We start from the raw sequence: 22,924 nt of genomic DNA, 5'->3' as shown, positions 1-22,924 counted from the left end.
TGAATATATTACTGAGTTAAAGAATTATGGCAGGGGCATTTGATCAGTAAAATCCAGGGACCTTTTACTAGTACTGAATAAACTGACTCTGAGTTCAGAATAAATCCTGTGAACAGTGACCTTTGGTAACAGCGACCTACCCTAACATATTTCCCCTGGCCACCAGAGTTTGAGCATCACTCCACTTGCTCCTGTTATTCCACATTTCCCTTTGTTTTCTGTCACGGATATTTTGACTCCAGTTACCTCCACCAAAATGTTGGTTAATTCCATAACTTGTGATTTAGAGGAAGGGAAGGGCTGGCGCAGTTTCCAAATACATTGTGTCCTCCTTGAGTTTTACATCAAAGGACAGCAAATATCAGGGTTCATCAAAGCTGCAAAAACCGAGCTCTAATATTGTAAAAGGTGCAGCTCCAGTGCACTCTGACAACCTCGAATTTCCTTTCCTTTCCAGCCTTCGTCCCTTCCTGGTGGGATTATCACCCTCCTATCTGCTGTTACTCGTATAGCTTTGCTTCACTTGTCTTGTAGGTTATTTATGATGGTGCTTGGTCTTGAACTTCCGCATCTGTTGCTGTGGTTTTGTTTGCATAATTAGAGCTACTCCTTCACTTCTGTGTTAGATCATTAACCACATGCTGGTCTACACCATTGGCTGAACTTTGACATTCTCATCTGTTCTTCTCCTGTCCTATCCCTGTCCCTTGCAAGGACAACTATCAGTGCTCTCTGCAAACCCCAGCTGACGCCCTTTAGTTTTCCCAAAGCTTAGAACACTTCACTCTTGCTGTACAGACATCTTTTTTTTTGGGGGGGGGGGTGGAGGGTTATATCTTGCTTTAGTATTGGCATTGCTATCACTTTGTTCAATGCAGTTCTGTAGAACTTTGGATTTTCTTAATGGTTGGAAGTATCCTTACTGATATGTATTCAATCCGTGAATCCTCATTGAGACTTAAGTGCCAGTTCTCGGTGCCATCTGTTTTGGAGAGGGGTGGTTTTGCTTTTTGAAGTGGTGTGTCCAAAATGTAATCAAGCTTTGGAACAGCAGGTGGGCACTCCAAGTCTTTACTGACATTACAGCCCATCTTCGTGGGCTGTTTCAGCAGAGAACAGAGCCAAAGATTCCAGGGCCAGAAGGGACCATTGTGATCATCTAGTCCGACCACCTGTATAACATAGGCCATAGAACATCCACAAATGAAGTCCTAGAGCAGATCTCTTAAAAAAACATCCAGTCTTGAGTTAAAAATTGCTAATGATGGAGAATCCACCATGACCCTTGGTAAGTTGTATCAATAAGTAATTACCTTCACTGTTAAAAATTTACACCTTGTTTCCAGTCTGAATTATCTAACTTCAACTTTTGGCCATGGGATCGTGTTATGCCTTTCGCTGCTAGATTGAAGACCCCTTCATTAAATATTTGTTCCCAATGTAGATACATATAGACTGTAATCAAGTCACCCCTTAATCTTCTGATTGTTAAGCTAAACAGATGGCACTCCTTGAGTCTATCCCTACAAGGTATCTTTCAGGGGTGCTGGAACAATTTGTATAGTTCGGGTGCTCAGAGCCATTGAACCAAACTGTAAACCCAGTATATGATGGAAACCACTTCAAGCCAGGGGATGTGGCATGTTTACTAATCCTTTAATAATTCTCGTGGCTCTTCTCTGAACCTTCTCCAATTTATCAGCAATTTAGATTATGCCTATTGCAGAACTCCAAGTACTTGTACAATATTAAAAATACACAATCAAATGCAATAATCTGTCTAGCCAGGCCCTCAACAGCAATATAAATTAAATATCAGGAAATAAACTTCTTCCTCACCTCCAGCCATGCTACGTGCCTCTTGCCAAAGCTCTGAGAAAATAAATGAACTTTGCAGCATGCCTTGAAGGTTAAAATTTTGGAGCAATTTCAGATCAAGGATTAATTGAATTCCTGGGTGGAGGACCATTCATGGAGGACATCCCTCCCTTTCAGACCAGGAGACTGACAGCTTGATTGCAGTTGTCAGAATTGTTCAGAGTGAGATTCAGTCTTTTGGTATAGCCCCATGTTGAGTGTATTACAGTAGACTTATTTTTAGGAGACAAAGGCACGGATAATTAGCGAAGTCTGCATCCCAGAGAAGAAAAACCTCACCAAGCAGACTGGAAACAGTCTTGCAATTTGTTACCTGGTCATCTGGAATAGCTGTTGTGAATTTAAAATCTCTCTCCCCACTCTTTCCTTTCACCAGTTTGCAAGCTCAAGTTACAAACAGCAAATGCTCAGCCTCAGTCAAGGAAGCTTATTAAAGTTTAGCTAATTCTTCCAGTTGCTTTCCCCAGCCTGCCTCTTCCTGACCTTTGTCGTGTCTGGGTGATCCTGTGCCAGCTAGCTGTCTGTCATTCATGTCCCTGTTGCTGACACTGGGTTAGATGAGAGACATGAAAAAGGGTATCCTTGCCACACTGAACTATACAGGACTGAAGATGAAGTAACCGTACAGGACTCACGAACATAAGAGGGAAAGTGGTCATTATAGTAAGAGATAACAAGAGAACCCAAGACTTTGAGGAGAAATACTCAAATAAGGAGTAAACTGGGAGGAGTGGTAGATACGCTGGAGGGGAGGGATAGGATACAGAAGGACCTAGACAAATTGGAGGATTGGGCCAAAAGAAATCTGATGAGGTTCAATAAGGATAAGTGCAGGGTCCTGCACTTAGGATGGAAGAATCCAATGCATCGCTACAGACTAGGGACCGAATGGCTAGGCAGCAGTTCTGCGGAAAAGGACCTGGGGTGACAGTGGACGAGAAGCTGGATATGAGTCAGCAGTGTGCCCTTGTTGCCAAGAAGGCCAATGGCATTTTGGGATGTATAAGTAGGGGCATAGCGAGCAGATCGAGGGACGTGATCGTTCCCCTCTATTCGACATTGGTGAGGCCTCATCTGGAGTACTGTGTCCAGTTTGGGGCCCCACACTACAAGAAGGATGTGGATAAATTGGAGAGAGTCCAGCGAAGGGCAACAAAAATGATTAGGGGTCTAGAACACATGACTTATGAGGAGAGGCTGAGGGAGCTGGGATTGTTTAGCCTGCAGAAGAGAAGAATGAGGGGGGATTTGATAGCTGCCTTCAACTACCTGAAAGGGGGTTCCAAAGAGGATGGCTCTAGACTGTTCTCAATGGTAGCAGATGACAGAACGAGGAGTAATGGTCTCAAGTTGCAGTGGGGGAGGTTTAGATTGGATATTAGGAAAAACTTTTTCACTAAGAGGGTGGTGAAACACTGGAATGCGTTACCTAGGGAGGTGGTAGAATCTCCTTCCTTAGAGGTTTTTAAGGTCAGGCTTGACAAAGCCCTGGCTGGGATGATTTAACTGGGAATTGGTCCTGCTTTGAGCAGGGGGTTGGACTAGATGACCTTCAGGGGTCCCTTCCAACCCTGATATTCTATGAAGGAAGTTCATTGGTATCATATTGGCCTCTTGCACTAGTCAGGATAGTTTAGTAGTCTGAAGTTCAGAGATCATATATCCGGAATTTCTGTAGCCCCATGCAAACCCTGGCAGGATCAAGTGAGCTGTAGCTCACGAAAGCTTATGCTCAAATAAATTGGTTAGTCTCTAAGGTGCCACAAGTACTCCTTTTCTTTTTGTCATTCTTTTAGGGCAGATAGGACCTATTTATAGTTTCTGTTCAGTATGTTCTTGTTTACTCTTGTGAAAGGTGCTCCCATCCCATAGTGATGGTACCATGGGATAAAAACCTGGATGGGTAAATGCAGGCATTATAGATCTATGTCTTAGTGTAAGAATCTGGGTTTTCTTCAGTCTTAGCCAAGATTTCCCCTTTTTACCCTCTTGTCACTTTTATGCAGCTTGCTGTGCATCAGCTACTGCTAGCTCCACCTGAAAGTGATCTGCCTTTTGGCTGCTTGTGAAGTGTTCTGTGCTTCTTCAGGGCAAAAAGTTCTTTGTAGATATAAAATATTATGTTACTTAATATCTCCCTCTATCTGCATATACTTGGGCTACGTGCTGTACACCTGTAGTCTTTGTGGCACCTTAGACACTAACAAATTTATTTGGGCATAAGCTTTCATGGGCTAAAACCCACTTCATCAGATGCCTGGAGTGGAAAATACAGTAGGCAGGTATAAATACACAGCATGTGAAAAGATGGGAGTCGCCTTACCAAGTGGGCGAGTCAGTGCTAACGAGACCAATTCAGTTAGGGTGGACGTGGCCCATTTCCGTCAGCGTGGAGGGGTTCTTTGGACTTCAGCCATGCCTGCTGGGACTCAGGACTTCAGCTGGAGAGAGGCTGACGCTCCAAGCCCTGTCAGGTGGCTCCCGCATGGCTGAAGCCCTGGCAGGCACACCCTGGCTCTCAAATTTCTGAAGATTTTGTTGTATGCAGCTCAGAGGGTGAGTAAATTTGGCTACCCCTGGCTTATTACCACAATCTGTAGCCTACTAGCAACCCCCACTCCCTTCTTTTCCCCCCTATAACTGGAGGGCTTTGAAATGTGTGTTAACTACTTATTCTAAACAATCTGTTCCACTTTGTATTTAGCTGTGACACTGAGTACCTTTCCCAGACCTGAAGAAGGGTTCTGTGTACCTTGAAAGCATGTCTCTCTCACCTGGTCCAATTAAAGTTATTACCTCATTCACCTTGTCTCTTACTAAAGTTTGACAGCAATACAAATCATATGGACTAGCTTAGAAGAAGTGAGCATTTTGAATGTGCGATTCTCAGATAATCTAACTGAGCTTTGAGGTGACAGGTTTTTTTTATACTTTCAGGAACAGGTCCAGTTGACTGGATAATCATTTTACAGCAAAGTTGCTGTAGGTTTACTTTGGTCTGTGACACTTCTAGACTATTCAGTGTTTATTTAAAGGACTCTAACATGTATTTTCTCTGTTGTGAGCAAATTCCCTAATTTTATAAAAAATATGGGGGAGATAATTTTAACTGATTGTTTTTGTTTTTGTCTCCTCCTTTTTTAGGTGCATGTTACTATGATGCTAATCAGTCAATGTATGTTTTTGGTGGCTGCACCCAGAGCAGTTGCAATGCTGCGTTCAATGACCTCTGGAGACTTGACCTCAATAGCAAAGAGTGGATCCGTCCTCTGGCATCAGGTGAGATGTTAAAGATCTTTGATTGCTCTTATTCTTATTCCTTACAGTAAACTACCCAAAGCTGACCCTAAGTGTCTTCCTTATAGGGCCCCACAGCTTGATACTTAGCTTGCCCATTCCTATCATCGTTAGCTTCTTTAGCTGAATGATTTTTAGGTTGTATCTGTTGGTAAATGCAGAGTTTTTTGTTGTCCTTCCATCCAGAGAACTGTACTCTGGGGCAAGTTGAATCATAGAATATCAGGGTTGGAAGGGGCCTCAGGAGATCATCTAGTCCAACCCCCTGCTCAAAGCAGGACCAACACCAACGAAATCATCCCAGCCAGGGCTTTGTCAAGCCTGACCTTAAAAACTTCTAAGGAAGGAGATTCCACCACCTCCCTAGGTAACACATTCCAGTGCTTCACCACCCTCCTAGAGAAAAAGTTTTTCCTAATATCCAACCTAAACATCCCCTACTACAACTTGAGACCATTACTCCTTGTTCTGTCATCTGCTACTGCTGAGAACAGTCTAGATCCATCCTCTTTGGAACCCCCTTTCAGGTAGTTGAAGGCAGCTATCAAATTCCCCCTCATTCTTCTCTTCCACAGACTAAACAATCCCAGTTCCCTCAGCCTCTCCTCATAAGTCATGTGTTCCAGTCCCCTAATCATTTTTGTTGCCCTCTGGTGGACGCTTTCCATTTTTTTCACATCCTTCTTGTAGTGTGGGGCCCAAAACTAGACACTACTCCAGATGAGGCCTCACCAATGTCGAATAGAGGGGAACGATCACATCCCTCCATCTGCTGGCAGTGCCCCTACTTATACAGTCCAAAATGCCGTTAGCCTTCTTGACAACAAGAGCACGCTGTTGACTCATATCCAACTTCTCGTCCACTGTAACCCCTAGGTCCTTTTCCGCAGAACTGCTGCCTAGCCATTCGGTCCCTAGTCTGTAGTGGTGCATGGGATTGTTCCGTCCTAAGTGCAGGACTCTGCACTTGTCCTTGTTGAATCTCATCAGATTTCTTTTGGCGCAATCCTCTTATTTTGTCTAGGTCCTTCTGTATCCTATCCCTACTTTCCAGCGTATCTACAACTCCTCCTAGTTTCGTGTCCTCTGCAAACTTGCTGAGGGTGCAATCCATGCCATCCTCCAGATCATTAATGAAGATATTGAACAAAACCGGCCCCAGGACCGACCCTTGGGGCACTCCGCTTGATACCGGCTGCCAACTAGATATGGAGCCATTGATCACTACCCGTTGAGCCTGACGATCTAGCCAGCTTTCTATCCACCTTATAGTCCATTCACCAGCCCATACTTCTTTAACTTGCTGGCAAGAATACTGTGGGAGACCGTGTCAAAAGCTTTGCTAAAGTGAAGGAATAACATGTCCACTGCTTTCTCCATCATCCACAGAGCCAGTTATCTCGTCATAGAAGGCAGTTGGATTAGGCAGGCATGACTTGCCCTTGGTGAATCCATGCTGACTGTTCCTGATCACTTTCCTCTCCTCTAAGTGTTTCAGAATTGATTCCTTGAGGACCTGCTCTATGATTTTTCCAGGGACTGAGGTGAGGCTGACTGGCCTGTAGTTCCCCAGATCCTCCTCCTTCCCTTTTTTAAACATGGGCTCTACATTAGCCTTTTTCCAGTCGTCCGGGACCTCCTCCGATAGCCATGAGTTTTCAAAGATAATGGCCAATGGCTCTGCAATCACATCCGCCAACTCCTTTAGCACTTTCGGATGCAGCGCATCCGGCCCCATGGACTTGTGCTCGTTCAGCTTTTCTAAATAGTCCCAAACCACTTCTTTCTCCACAGAGGGCTGGTCACCTCCTCCCCATGCTGTGCTGCCCAGTGCAGTAGTCTGGGAGCTGAGCTTGTTCGTGAAGACAGAGGCAAATAAAGCATTGAGTACATTAGCTTTTTCCACATCCTCTGTCACTAGGTTGCCTCCCTCATTCAGTAAGGGGCCCACACTTTCCTTGACTGACTTCTTGTTGCTAACATACCAGAAGAAACCCTTCTTGTTACTCTTAACAGCTCTTGGTAGCTGCAACTCTAAGTGTGATTTGGCCTTCCTGATTTCACTCCTGCATGCCCAAGCAATATTTTTATACTTTTCCCTGGTCATTTGTCCAATCTTCCACTTCTTGTAAGCTTCTTTTTTGTTTAAGATCAGCAAGGATTTCACTGTTAAGCCAAGCCAGTCGCCTGCCATATTTACTATTCTTTCAGCACATCGGGATGGTTTGTCCCTGTAACCTCAATAAGAATTCTTTAAAATATAGCCAGCTCTCCTAGACTCCTTTCCCCCTCATGTTATTCTCCCAGGGGATCCTGCTCATCAGTTCCCTGAGGTTGTCAAAGTCTGCTTTTCTGAAGTCCAGGTCCGTATTCTGCTGCTCTCCTTTCTTCGTTGTGTCAGGATCCTGAACTCTACCATCTCCATGGTCACTGCTTCCCAGGTTCCCATCCACTTTTGCTTCCCCTACTAATTCTTCCCAGTTTGTGAGCAGCAGGTCAAGAAGAGCTCTGTCCCTAATTGGTTCCTCCAGCACTTGCATTAGGAAATTGCCCCCTACACTTTCCAAAAACTTCCTGGATTGTCTGTGCACTGCTGTATTGCTCTCCCAGCAGATATCAGGGTGATTGAAGTCTCCCATGAGAACCAGGGCCTGCGGTCTAGTAACTTCCGTGAGTTGCCGGAAGAAAGCCTTGTCCACCTCATCCCCCTGGTCCGGTGATCTATAGCAGACTCCCACCATGACATCACTGTTGTTGTTCACACTTCTAAACTTAATCCAGAGACTCTCAAGTTTTTCTGTCGTTTCATACCAGAGCTCTGAGCAATCCTATTGCTCTCTTACATACAGTGCAACTCCCCCACCTTTTCTGTCCTGCCTGTCCTTCCTGAACAGTTTATATCCATCTATGACAGTGTTCCAGTCATGTGAGTTATCTCACCAAGTTTCTGTTATTCCAATCACCTCATAATTCCTTGACTGTGCCAGGACTTCCAGTTCTCTTTGCTTGTTTCCCAGGCTTCTTGCATTTGTGTATAGGTACTTAAGATAACTTGCTGATTGTCCCTCTCTCTCAGTGTGAGGCAGGAGCCCTCCCCTCTCGCACTCTCCTGCTGGTGCTTCCTACCGGTATCCCACTTCCACACTTACCTCAGGGCTTTGGTCTCCTTCCCCAGGTGAACCTAGTTTAAAGCCCTCCTCACTAGGTTAGCCAGCCTGTTTGCGAAGATGCTCTTCCCTCTCTGTTAGGTGGAGCCCGTCTCTGCCTAGCAGTCCTCCTTCTTGGAACACCATCCCTTGGTCGAAGAATCCAAAGCCTTCTCTCAGACACCACCTGCGTAGCCATTCGTTGACTTCCACGATTTGACGGTCTCTACCCGGGCCTTTTCCTTCCACAGGGAGGATGGACGAGAACACCACTTGCGCCTCAAACTCCTTTATTTTTCTTCCCAGAGCCACCTAGTCTGCAGTGATCCACTCAAGGTCATTCTTGGCAGTATCTTTGGTGCCCCCGTGGAGAAGCAGAAAGGGGTAGCGATCCAAGGGCTTGATGAATCTCTGCAGTCTCTCCTGGCAAGCAGCAGACTACTTGGTTTTCCCGGTTGGGGTGGCAGATAGATGACTCAGTCCCCCTGAGGAGGGAGTCCCCAGCCATCACCACTCACCTCCTTCTCTTGGGAGCGGTGGTCGTGGAACCCCCATCCCTAGGATAGGGCATCTCATGCCTTCCAGTTGGCGGAGTCTCCTTCTGTTCCCTTCCCTCAGATGTATCATCTAGTCCACTCTCCGCAGTAGTACTTGTGGAGAGAACCTGAAAACGGTTGCTTACTTGGACATTCCCCTTTCTTCTTCTGGAGGTCACATGCTGCCAGATTTCTTCACAGTCCTTCTGTCCCACTGTGCAGCCTGCTCTGAAACTTCAGAATGTTGTGTCCGTAGAAGCATATCCTGAAGTCTGTCTAGGAAATCTTCAGTTTCTCCTATGCAACGCAGGGTCGATACTTGTTTCTCCAGACCTTGAACCTTCTCTTCCAATGTGGAGACCAGCTTGCACTTCTGTACAGACAAAGTCACTTCTGTCCTGTGGAAGAAAGACAAACATGGCACATCCTGTGCAGGTAACAGCTGAACGCTCCCCATCCATATTACCTTCCTTCTACAAGCTTCCTCAGGAGTTGTAGTAACTACTCAGAGAACCTGCAAGATGTAAGCCTCAGTGGGCTCTCTCCAGGCAAACTCCTTCTGTTAGCCTCTCCATTGGTGGCTCAGCTGGTTCGCAGCTGACTGGCTTTTTATAACAGTCAGGCCCACTCAAGGCTCACCTGGAACAAAGCACTCCCAATTCACACTTTTCAAACAATCAAGCACACGGTCAAACTGACAAACTGTCCACACAACAGACACTCAGATACTCACCAACACAGCCCCCCAATGCAGCCCTTAGCATACCTCCTCTCAGACAGAATGCCTTTTCTATGGTCTAGCAAACTGTTTTATGCTACTTTGTGCTATGTATAATTAGTGACACTTAAGTGAAGTTGAGAGCCTGGGTTGATAGAAGTCATTGTCCCAGTGCTGAGAGCTTTGAATAACTTTGGTGGTTGCCAGTTCAGGTATTTGGAGGAGTGGATAAAACATGTCTCAGCTGGTTACCCACAGCAACCAGGGAGCGTGGGAAACAGGTATTCATGCAATCCCCATATTGTGAGCTAGAGCTAAAAGTTATTTCCCACAGTGGTTTTAAACATTAAAAATCTGTGTTTAAACATGTTTTTTTTCCATATAACTCATGCTTTTGCAACTTAAATTGAACAACTGCGGAAGTAGAGGCAGCTCTTTGGAATGGAATGAGGTGGCAAGCACATGAAATAGAATTCACTTCAATGTGAGGTGCCCTCCTGTCACAAAGGAAGCCAATGGGAAAACAGTGTTATCACTACTTATTTGTGTTATCTTAGTGCCTAGAACTGTCCTTGTCATGGATCAGAACTCCATTTTGCTAGGCTCTGTACAGACACTGAGGAAAGATGGCCCCTGCCCTTAGTATCTTTCATGCTCATCCTAGAGAGTTGGGTGCCGATGACCTTAACAATGTTTTTAATCAGAAAATCCAATGTCTTGTATCTAAGGGTTAAAAATAAGCAGGTAGTGAGTGCTTAGACTTGAGCTCAAAGTGTATAAAGGTTTGACTTAGGCTGTGTCTATACTGGTGCTTTTGTCAGTCAGGGTGCGGGGGGGGGGGGGAGAAAAACAACCATACCCTGATCAACATAAGTTTCACTGACGAAAGCACTGGTGTGGGTAGCACTATGTTGGCGGGAGATGCTCTCCCACCAACATAGCTACCGCCATTCATTTGGGGTGGTTTAATTATGCCGACAGAAGAGCAGCTACACAGGAGAAATCTACAGGTTTGTAGATTTCAGAGTAAGGGCCGTGTTAGTCTGTATTCGCAAAAAGAAAAGGAGTTCTTGTGGCACCTTAGAGACTAACCAATTTATTTGAGCATAAGCTTTCGTGAGCTACAGCTCACTTTATCGGATGCATACTGTGGAAAGTGTAGAAGATCTTATTATATACACACAAAGCATAAAAAAAATACCTCCTCCCACCCCACTCTCCTGCTGGTAATAGCTTATCTAAAGTGATCACTCTCCTTACAATGTGTATGATAATCAAGTTGGGCCATTTCCAGCACAAATCCAGGTTTTCTTCCCCCCCCCCCCCCTCACTCTCCTGCTGGTAATAGCTTATCCAAAGTGACCACTCTCCTTACAATGTGTATGATAATCAAGGTGGGCCATTTCCAGCACAAATCCAGGGTTTAACAAGAACGTCTGGGGGGTGGGGGGGGGGTAGGAAAAAAACAAGGGGAAATAGGCTACCTTGCATAATGACTAAGCCACTCCCAGTCTCTATTCAAGCCTAAGTTAATTGAATCCAATTTGCAAATGAATTCCAATTCAGCAGTTTCTCGCTGGAGTCTGGATTTGAAGTTTTTTTGTTGTAAAATAGCGACTTTCATGTCTGTAATCGTGTGACCAGAGAGATTGAAGTGTTCTCTGACTGGTTTATGAATGTTATAATTCTTGACATCTGATTTGTGTCCATTTACTCTTTTACGTAGAGACTGTCCAGTTTGACCAATGTACATAGCAGAGGGGCATTGCTGGCACATGATGGCATATAACACATTGGTGGATGTGCAGATGAACGAGCCTCTGATAGTGTGGCTGATGTTATTAGGCCCTGTGATGGTGTCCCCTGAATAGATATGTGGGCACAGTTGGCAACGTAGATTTGTAGAGTAGACATAGCCTTGGTGAGGAGAAGACATGGATGTTCCAAGATCAGAGTCATGAGGGTTTTTATGGGAATGATTTGCAGTTCTGTTATAAGACAATTTGCACAATTAAAAAGGAGGAGCTGATGAAGATGTCAAGATTGTTTGAGGCTCGAATTGTTGGTTTAAGTAGTTCTTGTATTTGAAGATCTGGGAGATCTGATCTGTTTCTGATAACTAACCTTGCAGGCGCTCAGATGGTGATGGACAACCTAATCAAAACTCAGGATTTTTTAAATCTTCTTACAATGCAATAACTTAACATCTGTATGATCAAACTTTGACTTATTCTCTTCTTCCTCTCCTGTTATAATGCTGTCCCACCCTGAATACATTTAATCTGGTGAGGAGTGGGGAAGGTGATGTAACTGGCAGTGGTTCTTCATTGAGGCTGAATGTAGTATATGGCCTGCAGGTTGTTTTTATTTAAAAAATGTTCTGTGTTTAATGAATCCGGATACTACCACCCTGATCTGCATCTAGATTCCTCTGTCAATAATATGTACAGAAAAATTCCCACTGTCTTAACAAATAGCGCTCTTAAAGAGCAAGTCCTGTGGGAATATGTCAGTTAAGTCCTATGGGAAGATCCCCTGGGGAAATATTTCTGCATGCTGTCATCAGCACACGTGCCCAGATCAGATCGCAACTGAAACTTCAGACAAGGAGTCTAGCTGAACAGAGCACATTTCTCCATCTGTCTTCAGATGAGATGACTCACCCATGCTAGTGCTTCTGGTGGTTTCTTGCCCATAGCTAGCTGCCTTTTGGTGTCCTTGCCACATTATTCTCTACTGCCTGGAAAAAGAGTAGGAAATTAGAGGGGCAAAAGCAGAAAAACAGAGTAAGGACATTAAATTCAAATGAGTCCTTGAACAAGTAAAAAGAAATGACATTTAAGGCACATGTGGAATTCACTGCATCTTGAGGCAGAGGTAAATGAAGCAGGTGGGCTTTAAAAGGAGAGCTAATTTTATTAACACTTGGTGCTGCACAGGGAAATTAAATTAAATCTTACCCTTCAGTGTAAGCTAACAGCCTGTAGGGGATAGGGAGGAATCCCAACTACCTGTCTTTCAGATCCAGTATTACACATTTAACTCACAACACATTATGGGTTGAGATTTAATCTAGAGGCAGGGCCTCTGCAGGAGGCCAGATACTAGATTTGGCAAAGGCTTTGATCTGATATGACAAATTCGTGTGCTTATTTAGAATGAGTCTCTCAAGTAGTGAGAAACTGCTTATGTCTTGAAGAAATTTTGGTACTGTACTTGATGGCTAAGTGGACAATGGAATTGCTTCCAGAGGTAGTTCAAAGTACACCTTTTATGATCATATATTAAGATCCAGCTGATCCTTAAGGAAGAAGCATGAAAGATATTTAGTTTAGGGTCTATGGAATCTGTTTTTCCATTTGGAGGAAGAACAAGGAGCTATCTTGATTCCATTCCATAGGCTCAGGAATCAGTTCTTTGATGCTTCCCATATTCCATCTTATCTCTGCCTCTTGGACAGCTGTTTTGTTGAGAGAGTGAGGAAGACCTGGCTATTGCTCCTTAAAGCAAGCTGAAGTGTGTTGACTGAGGGCCAGGCTGCATGCTTTGGCATCTGCCCAGTCTAATGATTTTAAAATGAGCTGAGAAAGGTCTTAATGCCAGTCACATTCCTACTGCCAGAGTTCCATAAATGGATCACACTGTCTGCAGGTGAAGGGCTTACTTTGTTTCAGTTCATATCTGTTGTCTTCATTTTGTTTTTGTCCTATGGGGGAATTAGACTAAAGGACAATGAGGTTGGGTACAGCATCTCCCAAGGGAGATATTGTGCTTAAGCTAGCAATAAATATTTAGCTTTCAAAAAAAAAAATGGCTAACGCTTGCTTTCTCTCAAAGACATAGGGAGGAGTGAAATAATGCCTTCTGGTTTAAAGGAAACCCCCCCCCCCCATTGTTGAGATTTCAAAATACTCTGTTTATATCTGTAACCAAGGCAGTGGCTTTCTTTTTATATTAACAATGTAGTTAACATTAATAGAGCTAAAATATTAATACCCTGTAGCAGGTTTTGAGACAGAGCAAAGGGGAACCTCTCTAACCTTTACTCCCTTTCACTCTTCTGGCCGCATCCCTATCCCAACAATGTGCAGTTTCCACTCCATGCAAATCTGTGGTGGGCAGAAGGGTGTGCGTATAGAGGTGATTAATGGGCAGGGTCACTGGGAAGCTTGCATGCAAGCTCACCACCAGCTGGAGGGGAGAGAGCCAGGGCCAGAGAGGGAGACAAATATATGGGGTGGCATGCAACAGCTGCAGGGGAAGGGAGTTCAGAAAGGACACCCGGAGGTTTGGTTTAAGGAGGAAAATAGGTCAGCCAGGCTTGGAGGATTTACCAGTATTCAGGGCTGAGGTCAGGCTGGGTTCCCTAGTTGAGGCTGTAGGCATTAATGTTGTATGTGGGATCTCTGGAATATGTAGAATGTGCCTGGCCAGTGTGACATGCACTAAATAGGATTCTTTCCTTCTGGGTGCCTAGAAACCACGACAGGACACAGGTCCTGGGAGCCCACCATAGCCGAAGAGTGAACTGTGTCCCATCAAGACATGGGAAAGGGAGTTGTGGAAATAGTTTACATCAGTGGTGCCCAACCTTATTACATAGGAGGGCCACATACACCTAAGCACAACCTTGTGTGGGCCAAACAGATTCTGCATATTTTAATATATTTTACGTTCAGCTTGTTTTGTATGTATTTAGATAGGTTGTTTCTATGTATAATAGTGTCTATTTACACACTTGTATAAATTAAAATGATGTAAACATGACGACAGAAGGCTAACGAATCGTCTGTTAGTACATTGGGTTGAAGCAGGCTGCAGGCCTTGTGAAATGCTCTGGTGGGCTGTCGGTTGGGCACCCCTGGTTTACATTAATCAGTACACCCAGGTGTCGCAATAGATCATTGTTGGATAAATAGGTATAAGAGTGTATCCCCAAAGAGTTGTCATTCTGGTTAGTCTTTGCCAAAGGAACTCCTTGATCATCTACATTTTTCGCTAATCTCTTTTCCCATTCTGTTGTTCATATGTTTATATTCCTCTGGAGCCCTGCACTTGGTTCCTGTGTGCTTAGGCCTTGTGTCAAACCTGAAAATACTCTTTCTGACTGAGTAGAGGAAGGCCTACAGCACAGACCACAGTAGATTATCAGGATGCCCCTGTTCCCTAGTGAGAGAAAGGGGGGTTTGACGGAGGGGATTTTAGAACCCGGGTGTTTATCTTAGCATCACAACCATGACAACATAACTGGTTTCCCAAAGTGATAAAATCCCAGGAATAACCATGACACAAGAGTAGTTGAAATCCAAATGCTGTTCAAGTAGATGAGCCTCTTCAGAGCCTGCCTGCATTCCCCATTGGTTCTGCCTCATCAGATCATTAACTAAGCAGCCACCACCACCTTTCTTGGTGCTGCCTTCCCTTCAGCTACCTGGGGAGGAAAGCTGTCTATATTTTACAGCTCCCAAACTTCTCCCTTTCCTCAGCATGCTTTGCCATGAAAAGTGCCCACCGGGCAATGGCCTTCCCTTCCCCCTCTGATATCAGAAGGGTCAGTAGACTCATGGCTTACGTCTTCCTGTTAGCTGTGAACATGCATACTAAGCCCCTTCCATTCAGAGCAGAGGGTAAAACTTTCCAGAACCTGCTTCCTGGTGCTTTCCTGTCCCTAAAACCAGGCCATCCCAGCCTTCTGTCACTGGGGAAGTGGGAGCCTTCTCTTCCTTGGCTCACAGATTCACTCTCGGGGCCCTAACAAAACATAAACAGAGAAAACTAATTCTAGCTGTCTAAAAGCACTGACCCATTCCTTATTCTCCAGAGACAGCTTGTCTTGTCACAGGGCCCTTTTTATAGGTCTAACTCCTTTGGGAAAGAACATTCCTACCCCAGTTGTAATACTTTAGCCAAAAATGAGAAGAAAAATTTCACTTAAAGCTTTATCTAGAATATTCTTGGTGGTATATATTTTTCTTAAGTAACGCAGTGCTTGTATCAGATAGTTGCTCCAGCAGCTGGCTTTATTAATCTTATTCCTTATGTCTGTGACTCTCTCCTTCCTTTGATTACTCTTGGGGGAATTTTGTCACTGTGCATGCACAGAATTCATGGCCACCATAGATTTCTTTGCTTCCCCGCAGAAAATAACTTCTGATGGGGAAGCAAAGGGAAGCTGCAAGAGCGGTCATGTGCCCCTCCCCGGCAGTGTAGGCAGGTCAGTTTGGGCACCTGGAGTAGCCGGTAGAGAGACAAATCACCGCTGGGACGGGAGGCTGGGCATTCATGCGTGAGAGAGAGACACACACTGACCCTCTCGCTTGCTATTGCGGCATGCTGTGTGGGGAGGGGCAGCTTTTTGTGATGTTTCTAGAGAGGTATTGTGGGGCAGGCTCTGTCCCCTCAGGCAGAGCAGAATGTAGCCGCTTGCTTGCTTAGTGAATTATTCCCATTGTTCTTAATGAATTCTTCCAGGAATATAAAACAGGTGTAAAAATGTTAAGGCTCCTTTACATTGCCAGAATGGTGTAAAGGAGTCTTATTTTAAAGGACATTATGACCTTATAAATGCTTATTGTGCTCTAGTGATTAGAACTGGTCTAAATTTTTGGACTGAAAAAATTTCCTGTCAAAATGTGCTTTATGAACTGTTTGCTACTGACCTTCCTGGAGATGCTCAGTAGCCAGTATAAATTGTGAGTTTGAGTCCCCAGCCCTCGCTTGCTCTTCAGTTGTCTATGATGTAACACTGAGCATATGGCTGCATATATTTTTTGACTAATAACCAGAAGTAAAGGGTCAGTACCAGGTACGTTACTATCAGACCGAGGGAGTTGGGGATTTCCTTCAATGCTCCCCACCCCCATTCTTCATCCATTATATTGCCGTTTAAATAAATTACCAAAATAATTAAAACTAGTGTGATTATATTGCATTATTTTAACAAATAAAATATGCAGAATTTTAAAATATTATGCTCAGAATGTTTAATTTTTTGGCACAGAATTCCCTCAGGAGTACTTGATGCATGTTTCCCCTCCCCAGCCTCTACACATTGTCTGGTCCTGTGTGTGTGTGTGTCTGGGGGTGGTTATAAGAGCATAGATGTTGTCACAATTAATGCTGAATGCCCTTATTTAGGTGAATGTTCCACTGATCAGTAGGATGCTGAGCATTCTCGCCCAGTGTCAAGCGCAAGGTTCACCAAACCTTAGCCACTGGAGTTTTAGGATCACAGTTCCCCTCTTTAACTGAAATGGGAAGATGCACTTGATGTTGATTCAGTAAAGCTAAAAGACTCTCTGAATGAGCTAGGATAGATGCTCTTGTCGTCTGTCCATCATTCTGATGTTAGATGCACCCTTTCTGGTGTTGGAAGGCTGCATTGGCTGCGGCATGATAGAGCAAGAAAGTTGGCCTTTGGTCATTTTTGTGTTGTCATTGGCCTTTGAATTCAGTGGTGTAACCTTGACAAAGCAATCCAAAAGACTGAGGCTGAGCTTTTGTAGCTCTCATGAAACAGTGAGAGATGTTGCTAAGAGATGGTAGTGAGTTTTTGTAGCAGCAACACCTGATTAAATCTGGCAAGATTCGAACGTGAGCTTCCTTGTTCATAGTTCTGTCACAGATGGTTGTGCCTTCTGTAGCTGGGGATGAGGCATAATCCAATTGAAAGAAATGGCCTTATTCCTGAAACCTTTGGGTACTAACAAAAATCAGTCATGGGCCTGAACTGCTGCATTAGAGACTGCAGGCATTCAAAGTGGACACCTAGAATCTATTAACTTGTATCCAATTATGGATGTAAAGTAATGGACAACAATACCTTCCTCAAATCATGATATACATGAGCACCACTTACCTGACCGCTATGGGCCCACTCTTGGCTTCAGAAGGTCTCTGAGGTAGCTGTAACGTTATAGCATGGCCTGTGTTGGGCAGTTACAATGATGATGGTAGTTGGCTGGTTTGATTTGAGACCCTAACATGTGATGATAGGGTGGAAGGGGCAGTCAAATAATTATAAGTCCTCATTTTCAGATCACCTTAACGTACAGCTTCAGCACACTTTCTGAGCCCTATGGGAGAGGAACTCTGTTTACATACAGCATCAAGCACCTTGTGGGCATTAATGCAACATCTATAACAACACGTGTATTTGGTATTCAGGAAATGATTCCGTTCCTGTTGCTCTAGTGCTCTCTCCAGTTGAATAATTACTCTATCCTTGGTGTTTCTGTGGCTAGAAAATATTCCAAGACACTTATTTTCCAGGTGATTATTGCATACATCAAGGCCAAGTGACTTTGCCTGCCTATAAAGTGCTGTAACTGCTCATATATAAGCCTGAAGTTTAATCATTGTTAGAGCCCTGTGTGGATACAAAATTTGTATCCACATTTGAGCCACAAACATGGTCCACGGCTATCCATGAATGCACATGTCCACGGATATAGAGTGGATATCCACAGATTTGTGGGGCTCTAATCATTGTTGGTGTTCATGTGGCTCCAGGTACCTCAGACTGGTCATGTTGTCATGTCAAGGACTTAGAGAAGCAATTTTTGTTACTTGTTTGTTTCTTGGAGTAGCTAGTTCTAGTGTATGTAAGAGGCTACTTTAACCTCGTAAGTAGGGTTACCAGATCGTAACTGTGAATAAACGGGACGGGGGTGGGGGTAATAGGCGCCTATATAAGAAAAAGTCCCAAAAAACAGGACTGTCCCTTCCCCTACTCGTAAGTAGCACAGAGGAGTTGATACAAGAAGCTATTTGATTTACATTGTTGGGTTCTAAATTAACTATAATCACACAGGAAAAAAGCAGGGGAGATCATTGCGGACAGCTCAATGAAAATATCTACTAGATACTCAACAGCATTTTTAAAAAGCCAACAGTGTTAGAATGCATAAAGAATGGAATAGAAAATACTGAAACTGTCATTAAATTGTTAGTATACCCTGTGCTTGGACTACCGTGTTCAGTTCTGGTCACCTTATCTCAAAAAAAAAAAAAAAAAATCAGAGACAGAAGGGATCCAGAGAAGAACAATGAAAGTGAGTGGAGGAATGGAAAAGTTTCCGTATGAGAAGAAACTAAAAACGTCAGAGTTTAATTTAGTAAGGATAGGGTAGGGGATATGATAGAAGTATGTAAAATAATGCTTCTTAGGCACATACAGTTTACTTTCTCTCTATCTACTTTCTCCTGATATAGAACAAGGGGGCATTCACAAAAACGACAGATTAAAGGAGATTCTGTTTTACACAATGTGTAAGGCCAAATCTACAAAGTTTTCCTGACATAGCTATGTTCGTTAGCGGTATGGAAAAAAATCACATCTCTGACCGAGCTATGGCTCCCTGTGTGGGCATAACTTATACTAGCAAGAGTTCTTTTGCTAATAAGTCTTCGGTCATTTGTGGAGGTGGTTTAACTATACTGGCAGAAGAGTTCCTTTTGCCAATATAGCAAAGCCTTTGCAGTGTAGACTAGCCCTAACCTTGTGGGACTAGTTACCAGAAGTCCAATAATTTAATAGGATACAAAAAGAGAAAATGTATATTGATAATGGAAATATTTACAGTTGCATTAGGAATAACCCCTGCTCCCCCCATGTTTCAGAGTATAAACCAGATGCCATCTGCCTGAGGTTAGTGTTTAAAAAAAATAAAATAAAGTTGTTCCATAATTATCTATTGAAGTGTCTTGCACTGAAGCGTTTGGAGGAGACACTAAACTAATGGACACTGAACTCCTGTGGAGGAGACACTGAACTAGACAGACACTTGACTGATCCTGTATTGCAATTCCTGTGTTCCTATTATGAAAGACTTTTATGCCCTAAAACAGGCAACACTGTAATATGTGCACCTGCACTGAACAGAATAGGTCCTGATCTGAGCACACCAGTACTCAGTTGTCTAAGGCAGTGGTTCTCAACCAGGTTACTAGTTACTAGGTTACTTTGGGTTACAAGATCTCATTTGAACCCATATCTGTTCTTAGTAGACTGATATACTACCAACTGTGTCACTATGGCTGAATTACTACATGTATCTGATTATTGTATGCCCGAGGCAAATCCAGTCTTTTAGAATAATTCTTTCTCATGTCTAGGTCTGGCTTTTTCTTCCCATAGTAGTTAATGAGTTTCTACCTTGACTCAGCCACTTGGCTTCTTTCTGTCTCAGCTACTGCCTCTGCAAAATGTGGATACTACCTCCTTCACATATTTGTTGTGAGGCTTAATTAAATGTTTCTAAAGAGAGCTTCAAATGAAGGATGCTGTAGAAGTACAAATTGACTCAATCCTTCTTTGCTATTGGCTGCACAAAGGCTTGTACCAGTGTCTTGGAAAATCAGCTACTGCATATGTATGTACAAGTGCTATAGTTCAGTGGTTCTCAACCAGGGTACACAGAGATCTTCCAGGGGGTACATCAACTCCTCTAGATACTTGCCTAGTTTTACAACAGGCTACATAAAAAGCACTTGTGAAGTCAGCACAAACTAAGTGTCCTACAATGACTTGTTTATAATGCTCTATAGACTGTTCACTGAAATGTAAGTACATTTATATTCCATTTGATTTATTTTAGAATTATATGGTAAAATGAGTGTCAGCCATTTTCCAGTAATAGTGTGCTGTGACACTTCTGTATTTTTATGCCTGATTTTGTAAGCATATTTAAGTGAGCTGAAATGTGGGGGTACGTAAGACCAATCAGACTCCGGAAAAGGGATACAGTAGTCTGGAAAGGTTGATCTTTCATGATGCCTCCCTTCTGACACGTCACCACATGATAGCCTTTAATACACAGTATTTCTGACATGAGTTTTGCCCTTGTAATTAAATGCATTGGACACGTCTCATTGTCTACACTTTCAACAAACTCAAACGGGATTGTAAAACTCTTCAGTGGCACTGCAGTGGTCCTCTTCTGTGCCATAGTGTGATGTGGAGGAAAAAAGACCTTTAAAAATGATAGGCTGCATTGGGAAAACCATGGGAATGGGTATGAGCGAAAGCATCTCTGAAGAGGATTTCTGGTGACTAGAGAAATATGGTTAAATTTTACATTTATTATAGCATTTCATCCTGAGAGAATCCCAAAGCAATTTTATAAATAACCGCATCACTGAAATACAGCCACATCTCTGGTACAGGACAGCAACTGACTGTCCAGCAGTAATGGGGATGAAGAGTTTGGTCAAGGAATGAGATCTTTGATGTCCACATAGAACAGACAAAAGCTTGATCATAGCCTCCAAACGTAGCAAACTGCAGGGTACTTGGACATTTTTGAAAATTGTACCCTGAGTCCCATTTTCAAAAGGCACTTAAGAGCCTAAATCTCATTGAAAGTCACTGGGACATAGGAGCCTAAGTCACTTTTATATTTGACTTGAATTCCTAAACCACTTTGCTTTTGAAAAGTTAACCCTTAATTGATGTGCTTCAGTTGAATAAAGGCCTGGATTGACCCTGCAAGACTCAGGTCTGTGGTTCCATGAAATTCAGGTATTCTGAACCGGATGCACATAGAGCCCCTTGACTAGTCCATCCTTGAAAGGCTGGATGTTAGTTTGCTCTCTATTTGTGCAGTTGTGGAAAATGTCTTTAGTGGAATTTTTTTGATTAAATTATGGAAAATTTCAAGGCTGAGGGATGGGAAATCAGCACTCTCAAGTTTGCTAGAGCTACTACTTCTCATGTTCCAAGTGAATTCATCCATGCAGTGCCTGTGTGTGCAGGAGCAGAGGGAGAGCCCCTGGGAGGTTAATCAATCGCTATTTGTGTTCAGAAGGGGTGAGCCATATTGGAGATTAGACACTTAATCTAAGGGCAGGTCTACACTACAGCGGGGATCTATGCTCTGAGATCGATCCGCTAAATAGACTGATGGTGGGTCTAGTAAAGACCCATCAAATCGACTGCAGGTTGTTCTCCAGTCGACCCCTTACTCTACCACCGACAAGAAGAGTAAGGTAAATTGACAGGAGACTTTCTCCCATCGACCTCCCGCGGTGTAGACCCCACGGTAATTCGACCTAAGGTACATCAATTCCAGCTACGTTATTCATGTACCTAGTGTTGCATAGCATAGGTCGACTTACCACGGTAGTGTAGATGTAACCAGTGTGTTTTGTTTCACAACACAGATCTGTCCTCTCTTGACTTGCAAATCCTTCTCCATTTCCCTACTCTGGCCTTTTCTTTGTTTGCAGATTTAGTTTTCCTCTGTCTCATGAATGACAAGAGAGCAATTAGCGCTGCTTTTCAACTCAGATGAAAGCAGAGCTAACTACTACTTCTGAGGATGGATTCCCCATTGTGCCTATCCAGACAAGCTCCTGGGAATACCTATATTATGATAGAATACCATTCCCTTTTGGAAGGCAATGAATATGGCATTCCATAAGGCCATGTTGGGAGGTGAACAGCTCCTCTGAGGCCAACAGAGGTCAAATGTGTTGCAGTCCCGAATATTCTTGTGTGAATGGTTATGGTAATAAAGGGATGAACGATGGAAAAGTTGTGCCAAAGTAGGGAATGTGTTCCCTGCCCCCGTAGGCTTACAGTTTGCAGGCATAAACGCAGCATGAGTTCTATAACCATCTGTTTAGGGATCCAGAGACCTGTGGCAGCTCTCAGGCTTCCTGTGCTGTTGAGCTGTCCGGCCAGTTATGACTATACCTTCACTCAAAACCAGGTGTATGCTCACTCTGTGTATCTCAATGTAATGTCCTAATGGAGACAAGCCAGGCAGAGGTACTTTTCAAGTTGCAGTGTGGGAGGTTTAGGTTGGATATTAGGAAAAACTTTTTCACTAGGAGGGTGGTGAAACACTGGAATGCGTTGCCTAGGGAGGTGGTGGAATCTCCTTCCTTAGAAGTTTTTAAGGTCAGGCTTGACAAAGCCCTGGCTGGGATGATTTAATTGGGGATGGGTCCTGCTTTTGAGCAGGGGGTTGGACTAGATGACCTTCTGAGGTCCCTTCCAACCCTGATATTCTATGATTCTACCTTAATGTAGCTTGTCAGTGTCACCCCCATGTCCCCAGTATGGGGAATAGTTTTTATCTCAGTGGAGCTAGTCAAGGTATCCCCAATACTGGGGACATAGGGGTGACATTGACAAGCTACATTAAGGTAAAAACTATCTGTGCCTTGTCTGTACTGGGACTTTACATACAGAGATCTATCTCGATGTGAAAATCCGCTGCTTTTGTAGTGAAGACATAATCTTAACTCTGTTAATTTTTAGTCTGATATAATTGTTTCTTCCTGACAGAAGCTTTATTTCATGCCCTGAAATGACTTTCCCATATGAAAAGGACTGTGGCTCT

At 43.6% G+C, this 22,924-nt stretch overlaps 1 protein-coding gene across 3 annotated transcripts in view; it reads left to right on the top strand.

The window, feature by feature from the left end:
• Positions 1–22,924, top strand: part of FBXO42 (F-box protein 42) — a 103,128-nt gene that overhangs the window by 57,914 nt on the left and 22,290 nt on the right. For all 3 annotated transcript variants that reach the window (XM_084651549.1, XM_084651550.1, XM_084651551.1), the window contains exon 4: positions 5,023–5,157. In XM_084651549.1, coding sequence (XP_084507675.1) covers positions 5,023–5,157 — 135 coding nt within the window. The remainder of the gene's footprint in view (positions 1–5,022; positions 5,158–22,924) is intronic.

This window comes from Lepidochelys olivacea, assembly GCF_965140295.1.
Source record: "Lepidochelys olivacea isolate rLepOli2 genome assembly, chromosome: 18".
Taxonomy (NCBI): Eukaryota; Metazoa; Chordata; order Testudines; family Cheloniidae; genus Lepidochelys; species Lepidochelys olivacea.
The sequence above is the reverse complement of the archived record's forward strand: the minus strand, read 5'-3'. Positions and strand labels throughout refer to the sequence as shown.